The sequence below is a fragment of the Procambarus clarkii genome, chromosome 25 (genome assembly GCF_040958095.1).
Source record: "Procambarus clarkii isolate CNS0578487 chromosome 25, FALCON_Pclarkii_2.0, whole genome shotgun sequence".
In the NCBI taxonomy this organism is placed as follows: domain Eukaryota; kingdom Metazoa; phylum Arthropoda; class Malacostraca; order Decapoda; family Cambaridae; genus Procambarus; species Procambarus clarkii.
In genome coordinates this window covers 23,449,539-23,459,243 of record NC_091174.1, presented here as the reverse complement: position 1 = coordinate 23,459,243, position 9,705 = coordinate 23,449,539, and the positions used below count along the sequence as shown (strand labels likewise).

The window sequence follows — 9,705 nt, the reverse complement described above, 5'->3', positions numbered from 1 at the left end:
ATAACTCAAAACGTTTAGAGTTTATGAAAAATCCATTCTAATAGGATTGTAGAACAGATAGCGGCGCACACTATATGTAAAAATGATGATATCGGTCAGAAACTGGATTTTTTTAAGCTGACTCAATGTTGAAACTCAACTTTTAGAGATAATTGTAGTTGAAGTTATTGACAATGTATAAGGTAGTTCTAATTAATTTACTTGTATGTTTTAATAAACATAATTTGGCATTCATACTCGAAATGTGAAAGTTGTACGTCAATATCTGTTGAAATAAAGTCAAGAAAAAATAACACCCAAACACAAAATATAGGGATAATTATACTGATTTAGGGGATATATTTAGCGTATATTTTTTTATAAATCAAAAAGCCCTAATCAGGTTCCTAATCATCAAAACAATCTAAAGAAACAAGAAAAATAGTTTAAAATCTGTGAAAAAATAAGCCCAAAAAAATTCAGTCTCAAGTTTTGCCAGTTATGACTGATTTATTGACCAATTTTATTCTATCTTCACATAGGTAGGGACGGGTATGCATTCTCCAGGATGTAGAGGTTACAACAAAATCAGAAAAATAATCTCCCTCCCTCCAAAAAAAAAAAAAATTGAGGACATTGATGAAAGTCACAGATATTACCATTAGACAATGTATTTGTGTGATATATAACAAAATAGAGCATAATAACATACTTACTCATTATTATTTGTGTTATTATGTATTTCTCAGCAATGCAATAAAGGCACCAGCTGCATATCCACTTTGTGGACACTTCTTGCCACTATTCTTCTTTGTGCATTGTACAGATGTTTGCATCTCTTTATTACTGCATTATCCCTCAGTCCCAAGTAATAGGAACTGTTCTCCTTATCAACAAAACGTTCTTCTTTAAAAAAAAATGTCTAAATTTCATTTATGAAAATATTGCGATGAGGTTTTCATGATGCTTAAGCCAATAAGTTGGAAAATTGTTTAACATTTAATATTAATTTTCACATAATTCATGTATATTTTCGCCCAGCCCTAGCTTATACCCTCATTTACAGCCCAGGTTGTAGCAGTGTAAGGGCTAAAGCAGAAGATATACAAGGAACTTTCATCTCTGTCAGTGGTTAAGGAGGCCCTATGCTAAACAGAATACAACATGTGTTGGAGTTTTATTGATTTATTATGGCTAAACATTAAACAAAAAGTTCTTGAAATATTAAAACTCTTTAACAGTGTACATCCCGGTCTCACCCTACACATCTATGTCTCACAATTGCATTCACATCACTGTCCCACACCACACATCACTGTCCCACACCACACATCACTGTCCCACACCACACATCACTGTCCCACACCACACATCACTGTCCCACACCACACATCCCTGTCTCACCCTACACATCACTGTCCCACACCACACATCACTGTCCCACACCACACATCACTGTCCCACACCACACATCCCTGTCTCACCCTACACATCACTGTCCCACACCACACATCACTGTCCCACACCACACATCACTGTCCCACACCACACATCCCTGTCTCACCCTACACATCACTGTCCCACACCACACATCCCTGTCTCACCCTACACATCACTGTCCCACACCACACATCACTGTCCCACACCACTGTCCCACACCACACATCACTGTCCCACACCACACATCACTGTCCCACGGTACACATAGTAATAAACTAAATTCTAAACACACAGTATTTATCACATTAATTATAATTTATACGGTAATGATAATCGTATAAATTAATTACAAATTATGAACATGGCAGGTCATTGGAGGGTCAGTGATCGTAGGCTGCTGCTGGAGGCGGGAGATCGTAGGCTGCTGCTGGAGGTGGGAGATCGTAGGCTGCTTCTGGGTTGTATCCATAAACTTCTTGATTGCATTCACAAACTTCTTGATTGCATTCACAAACTTCTTGATTGCATTCCCAAACTTCTTGATTGCATTCCCAAACTTCTTGATTGCATTCACAAACTTCTTGATTGCATTCACAAACTTCTTGATTGCATTCACATACTTCTTGATTGCATTCACAAACTTATTGATTGCATTCACAAAATTCTTGATTGCATTCACAAAATTCTTGATTGCATTCACAAACTTCTTGATTGCATTCCCAAACTTCTTGATTGCATTCCCAAACTTCTTGATTGCATTCCCAATCTTCTTGATTGCATTCCCAAACTTCTTGATTGCATTCACAAACTTCTTGATTGCATTCACAAACTTCTTAATTGCATTCACAAACTTCTTGATTGCATTCCCAAACTTCTTGATTGCATTTACAAACTTTTTGATTGCATTCACAAACTTCTTGATTGCATTCACAAACTTCGGGGATGCATCCATTAACTTCCGGGTTGCATCCACTAACTTCCAGGTTGCATTCACTTACTTCCGGGTTGCATTCACTAACTTCCGGGTTCGAAGGTTGAAGATCCAGGAAATCTGGAAAGCAATGGGATCATTAAGTGAATGATGGATATATATATATATCAATAATTAAATTGCGTGTGTGCAAACTGTTACGGCCCTCTCGGGACGCAACGGGGTTCTTACTCTGATGTTGTTAGAGGAAGTTGTATCCGGCCCCAAGCCAGTAGTGGCTTTCAAGGGATGAGATCCGTGACGCAAGTAACTTAAAGGGGAAGGGAAATAAAGTCAAGAACTTAATATAATATATTGACCACCACCAATAAATAATATATAAAAAGATTACACGGGGGGAGGGTTATTAACACTGTACACAAACGTCTTCTCCTGAAGACTCTGGAATCAAGCTCTCGGTGCTAAGTCTTCGGTGCTTTCATGGCCTCACAACGAATCCTCTGAGAAGCTGAGCCTACCCTGGCCACAGGTCAGCCAAAACACAGGTCCACTGGGGGCACCGCCGTGGAGGCCGTCAACCACAAGTCCAGCAGGTCTGCTGGCAGGTTCCGGATCAGCAACGCTGGTCAGGCCACTCCACGGGCGATATAAGGGTAACGCCCTAGACAGGAGCCTCGTGTGATACCACAAATCACTCTCCTGTCCTCAATACCCCAGTGGATAATCGTCTCCAGCAGTCGGTCCCGGGTAATCCTTCTACTGCCACTCCACTGGCAGGGTAACACCACAGTGTTCTTCCGGGGGACGACTTCACAGCTGCTGCAGCAAAGCACAAGGTATGGAGACGGCTGCCTTGGGTAGACTGACTCAACTTCCATCACAGCAGTCCCAGGTCGACTCTGTAAGCAGACACGTCATCAATAACAGGGACACTCAAACACCTCACTTACAGGCTCAGACACAAACGCCCGACATATCCATTACATAGATGGCGTTGTAGTCTGAGCACCACCTCACCAGAGGTCAGCAGCGGCGGTGTTGTGAGCTGAACCGGACTGGAAACTGCCCCTTGTGGCTGGTACACTTCGTCCTCACCAGGTGTCGTCGTCCATTTGGTGGGGGTTTTCGGGAGCTGACCCACAGATGGCGCGGTCGTCATTGCTCCGTGCTCGGACGCTGGATCCGGGTTCGTAACACAAGCGAATAAAGAAAAAGAATGTTGGAAAAGTTTGTCAAATGCTCAGTTACCTTCACCGTCATTGTGGGGGTTGAAGTGACTAGCTTCAGGGAGGCCGGGGTACATGGGCGAACAACATATTGAACACGATGAACGATTCGCACACTTTTGACCATCTTTGGATGGAATTGGGTCCTGGAAATTGGTACAACCACATTTCTCTGGGGCAGACATGTTGGCTAGAAGATCTGGAAAAATAATGGATCATTATAGAAGATTGATGGATAGATATTATTTTACACACACACATACTAGATGGGAGTCTACGACGATGACTAGGATGACTTGGTGGCTAGGTCTCTCCCTAACCCCTATCCCATGCCCCCCTTTTTCACTTACATAAATTTTTACCATTCTTGTAACTATTTTCAATATGCACTGTCGTAATAATTATAAACATCTTCACACCATCTCCATTCCAACTGTACACCCTCCCTCTTTTTCACACATCCATACATTAAAACATTGGTTGTAACCATGATGTATATGTACTTCCGCCTACAGTTTAGACCTATTGTCTTGTGTATGACCCTCTGTCCTGCGTGACAGAGGATACCAGCATTATCCTCACTTCAGTAAGACTTAATCGAAATCCTCAGATACGGAAAAATTGTAATTAATTTTGTCAATAAAGATGTTAATAATAATAAATCCCTCCCTCAATCTATGCACACCCTGCCCATCACCCCCTTACATTCCCTACCTATCTATTCCTCATACATACCCTCACTATCTCCCTCCATACCACCCTCGCAGTCTTCCCCCACATACACCCTCCCCATCACTCCTAGTACACCATCCTGGTCTCCAACACATACATCCACCGACTTTGTGAAGAGGGTGCATAGGGCCCATTATATATAGACAAACATCACACACACTAAACTTTAAAAGCAACTTGGTTGACATCTTACCTGAATTCCTCTTGTTCTCCTCCTGTGCATTTATGGATCCATCGTACTGGCTCTCCAGCCAAGCGTCAGCTGGTTCCCCGTGCTTCAAGAGGTCCATTCCTGGCGTACAGAGAAATTGTTAGATATAAAACATGTACAATGTATAATGACTGCGTTCATAACACTGAAAACATAACAATTATAATACAATTATCAATTATATAATACAAACGTGGAAACTTTATGTATTATCTTCACTTACCTGCAATTTCCATTTCTGGAGGCACCCTCAAGACGCCGAGCAGCCTGAGGGAACCAAACATAACCAAACAAAGACCACCAGACCAGGCCACTATGGCCAGCGCCCCCACTATGTTCCAGGCGAGGACCTCCGCGCTGCCCCCGTACACAATGCCACCATCCTGGAAGAGGGCCACAGCAACCAGCCCCCACAACCCACCTCCCATGTGTAAAGCCACAGCATCAAGTGGGTCGTCAACTGTGGAAGAAATATTAATTAACTTTACACTCACAAACTCAAGAGTCCCAATAGGCACGTACACTTTGAAGTAATATAAAAAGAGAATAATATTTAAGTATTTTCTTTACATCTACAGAACATAACATTAGAGTTAAATATTTAAAATTCAAGTTAGATAAAACTGGCTACTTGTTGCTTTCTTAAGACAAAGATGTTAAGAAAACTGAGCGGTGAGAGAATCTGTGACGTACCCTTCAACTTGGGCAGAAGGGTGTGGATGGCGAGGAACACTGATCCACCCACTGTACCAATGACACAGGCACTCCACGGCTGGACAACGTTGCACCCGGCACTGATTGACACCTGTCATGGAAACATGTCCTTAAGCATTGGATAAACAAACTCAATATTGCAAGTAACGGTATTTTGATAAGAAATTAGTTATGTTATCATAATACTAAATTAAGTTTAAATTAAATGTCCATCCATGAAAATTAACAGCTAGCAGAGTCCATCACACTAGCACCAGATGGACTCCCGGCCACACAGTGCAGTGGTACTTACCATGCCAGCGAGAGAACCATTAAGGGCCATTAGGAAGGACCAGAGGGACTCCCTCCTAGAATGATTCATCAAGAGCACAGCGATGCCTCCTGAAGAGGCCGATATCGCAGTATTGAAGACAACCTTGGCAATGGCTAAAGCATCAACCTCGTGGCTGATGGACGCTTGGAACCCTCCGTTGAAGGCCAGGAACCCGAAGAGCAGGATTAAGAATCCCTGAGCTGCCAGCTGGAAGTTCAAACATAACTTTACACCTTCATCTTGACGTGTAATATTTGTATTAAACATGATATTCCACTAAAATTATATCTTGCTTCATGACCTCATATAATAACACATTACTAATGCTCTATGAACATACCGGCACAGAGTGTCCACGTATCTCCTTGCCCTTGGGTCCGAAGCGATCAATTCTGGGTCCAAGAATTACAGCCCCAACAAGAGCTGCCACGCCCCCTGTGAGGTGGACGACGCCGAAGCCACCGAAGTTCTGGTAGTGTTGAGTCTTGAGCCAGCCAATATCTGACCAGGTCCAGTGTGACACCACAGGGTACACCACACCTGTACAAACACAAATATTATCATAACACGGTACACCACAGCTGTACCAACACACAAACATTGTCATATCCAGGTACACCATAGGGGCTGTCTTCCATATGCCAGCTGTGCAAATGCTAGACAGTCTCCTCTCTTATGAATTTTGAGACACAGAAACAAAGAGATAAAGAGAATCGGATTCCTTCCACCCACCAGACAGCATGACGGAGTAGATGAGGTAGGCGTTGAAGGCACACCGCTCAGCCATCGACCCGGAGACTATGGTGGCAGCTGTGGCAGCGAACGCGAACTGGAACAACCAAAAGACCAGGCGCTCGTCCGCCAGCCCGTATGTCCAATCGCCCATGCCAGAGAAGCTGTTTCCTCTTCCAAATGCCAGCTGGAACCCTACCAGCAAGTACGCTATGGCACTTATGACTGGAGAGAGCAATAAGGTAGATGTTTAGTACAGGAATAAGCACTAAAAGAAGTGATGGAGACAGTACTGGAAAGAAGTAATTAAGGCGGGCCAGGGAGGGATTAAAGAGGACTATATGGTAGTAGAATTTTTATAATTTCAAAATTATGCATAACACCTGCAGACTTGGGTTTGGAAAACCAAATATATATTTCTCAAGAAATGGGCAAGAACTTCACATATTAAAAACGAAGGCGGGTGTTTGATTACTTACCAATAATGTGTAAGTTCTTTAAAAGAATGTTGGCAGTGTTCTTGGACCTTACGTATCCTGCCTCAAGCAACGTGAACCCCGTCTGCAACACTGTTGGAAAAAATACAAATTGTATATCAAATTCATTTAAAGCATGTTAAAATTATTTCCAGAATAGAGAATACCTGTATTTTATTACTGAATAAATACTTGATTTCTATATATAACAGAATGTATGTCGGTCTCCTAGTCCTTTAGCCGATAGTTTGATGCAAGTGATCTATCTCCTTTCTTAAAAATTGGTACCACATTAGCAACCTTCCATGACTCTATTGATTTATTAAATATGGTAGACAGTGCCTCCCAAAGCTCCTCTTTGCATTCTTTAAGCACCCTGGCAAACACTTCATCCGGCCCTGGGGATTTGTTTGGTTTGAGTTTTACTGTTTGTTTAATAACATCCTCCCTGGTAACTGCTAAACTAGTCAACCTGTCCACGTCCCCACCCACATAGACTTGTTCGGCTGAAGGCATGGTGTTAAGTTCCTCTTTAGTAAATACAGAGATAAAATATTTATTAAAAATACTACTCATCTCCTCGTCATTATCCGTTATCTGACATGTCTGTTTTTAATGTATCTATACTTTCCCTAGTCTGTTCGATATAAACTGAAAAAACTTTAGAATTTGTCTTTTATCTTTTTCTTTAGATAGTTTCTTTTTGCCCTCCTTATCTCTTTTTAACTTTTCTAACCGGTTGTACGAATTCCTGTTCTAAACTGACTTCCCCATTCTTAATCCCTTTGTACCAAGCTCTCTTTCTACCTATAAGGTTCTTCAGATACTTTGTTATCCATTTTGGGTCATTGGTATTCGATCTATTCAATTTGTATGGAATACTACGTTCCTGTGCTTTGCATAGAATATTTTTAAATCAGTTATATTTTGAATCCACATCGAAATCCCTTTTTACGTCACCTATCGCTGGGTTTACATCTCGCTCCAAGACAGCCAAACCCCCATGCCCAAGACCCAATCTATTTGACCAAAAAATTCTTAGGCACCTATCGCTGGGTTCATGTCTCGCTCCAAGACCGGCCAACCCTCATGCCCAAGACTTTCTAATCTATTTGACCCAAAACATTTCTTAGGCTATTAAAATCAGCTTTTCGAAAATCTGGCACTTTAACAGAATTTTCTCCTACAGATCTATTCCATTCTATGCTAAATCTGATTTGTTTCTGATCACTGCTCCCTAGCTCACTCCCTATTTCGATGTCATTAATAATTTGTGTTTCCCCTGCTAGTTAACACTTAATCTAAAATATTATTTTCCCGCGTTGGTTCCAATGTGTTGCGTAAGAAAGCAATCGTCAATTAATTCTATAATCTTTTGCTTCATTATTCCCTGTTCTGTTAAGCCAATTTATTCCAGTAAAATTAAAGTCACCCATGGCACAAATACTGTTAGAACCAGATGCTCTAGATATTTCATACCATAGGTGCTTTGCTTCCATCCCGTCTAAGTTTGGTGGCCTGTATATAGCTCCTATTATAAGATTTGCTTTTTCGTTAAATTCTATCCATATAGTTTCTGTGTGTGGTTCAATTTTGATTCCCTCTTTGAGACCACATTTCAAATTGTCCCTAACATATATGGCTACTCCCCCTCGTCTAATATATCTATCTGTGAAAATAAATCCATATTGATCACTACCGTCAAAACTATATTGTTCCAAACACTCAGGTCTGATAGGAAACAAATTACTGACTCCCAACGATCTGAAAGCACTAGTATAATAAGCTATGATTTGTTCAGATCTGAAACCTATATCTATATATCTAGTCTCCGTGGTGTAGTGGTAAGACACTAGCCTGGCGTTCCGCGAGCGCTTGTCATGGGTTCGTATCCTGGCCGGGGATGATTTAAGAACATAAGAACATAAGAACAAAGGTAACTGCAGAAGGCCTATTGGCCCATACGAGGCAGCTCCTATTCTATAACCACCCAATCCCACTCATATACTTGTCCAACCCGCGCTTGAAACAATCGAGGGACCCCACCTCCACCACGTTACGCGGCAATTGGTTCCACAAATCTACAACCCTGTTACTGAACCAGTATTTACCCAAGTCTTTCCTAAATCTAAACTTATCCAATTTATACCCATTGTTTCGTGTTCTGTCCTGTGTTGATACTTTTAATACCCTATTAATATCCCCCTTGTTATGTCCATTCACCCACTTGTAAACCTCTATCATGTCACCCCTAACTCTTCGCCTTTCCAGTGAATGCAACTTAAGCTTTGTTAATCTTTCTTCATATGAAAGATTTCTAATTTGGGGAATTAACTTAGTCATCCTACGCTGGACACGTTCAAGTGAATTTATATCCATTCTATAATATGGCGACCAAAACTGAACTGCATAATCTAAATGGGGCCTAACTAGAGCAAGATATAGCTTGAGAACCACACCAGGTGTCTTGTTACTAACGCTGCAATTAATAAATCCAAGTGTCCGATTTGCCTTATTACGAACATTTATGCATTGATCCTTTTGTTTTAAATTCTTACTAATCATAACTCCCAGATCCCTTTCGCAATCCGACTTCGCAATCACAACACCATCTAGCTCGTATCTTGTAACTCTATCATCATTACCTAACCTCAGAACTTTACATTTATCAGCATTAAACTGCATCTGCCAATCCTTTGACCATTTCAAAACCCTATCTAGATCAACTTGAAGTGATAGTGAGTCCTCCTCCGAATTAATTTCCCTACCGATTTTCGTATCATCGGCAAATTTGCAAATGTTGCTACTCAAACCTGAATCTAAATCATTTATATATATTATAAACAACAGAGGTCCCAGGACAGAGCCTTGAGGCACTCCACTTACAACATTTTCCCACTCTGACTTGATTCCATTTATACTAACTCTCTGTTTCCTTTGGTATAGCCATG

At 41.2% G+C, this 9,705-nt stretch overlaps 1 protein-coding gene across 1 annotated transcript; it reads right to left on the bottom strand.

The window, feature by feature from the left end:
* Positions 1-1,765: 1,765 nt before the first annotated feature.
* Positions 1,766-6,583, bottom strand: LOC123758495 (putative ammonium transporter 1). The gene is made up of 9 exons (XM_069330983.1): positions 6,279-6,583; positions 5,887-6,086; positions 5,526-5,753; positions 5,213-5,324; positions 4,743-4,979; positions 4,502-4,600; positions 3,599-3,775; positions 2,313-2,470; positions 1,766-2,185 (listed from the first exon to the last, which is right to left on the bottom strand). The coding sequence occupies exons 1-9, from the start codon at positions 6,430-6,432 to the stop codon at positions 1,766-1,768; spliced, it is 1,785 nt and encodes a 594-aa protein (XP_069187084.1). The 5' UTR covers positions 6,433-6,583.
* Positions 6,584-9,705: the final 3,122 nt, after the last annotated feature.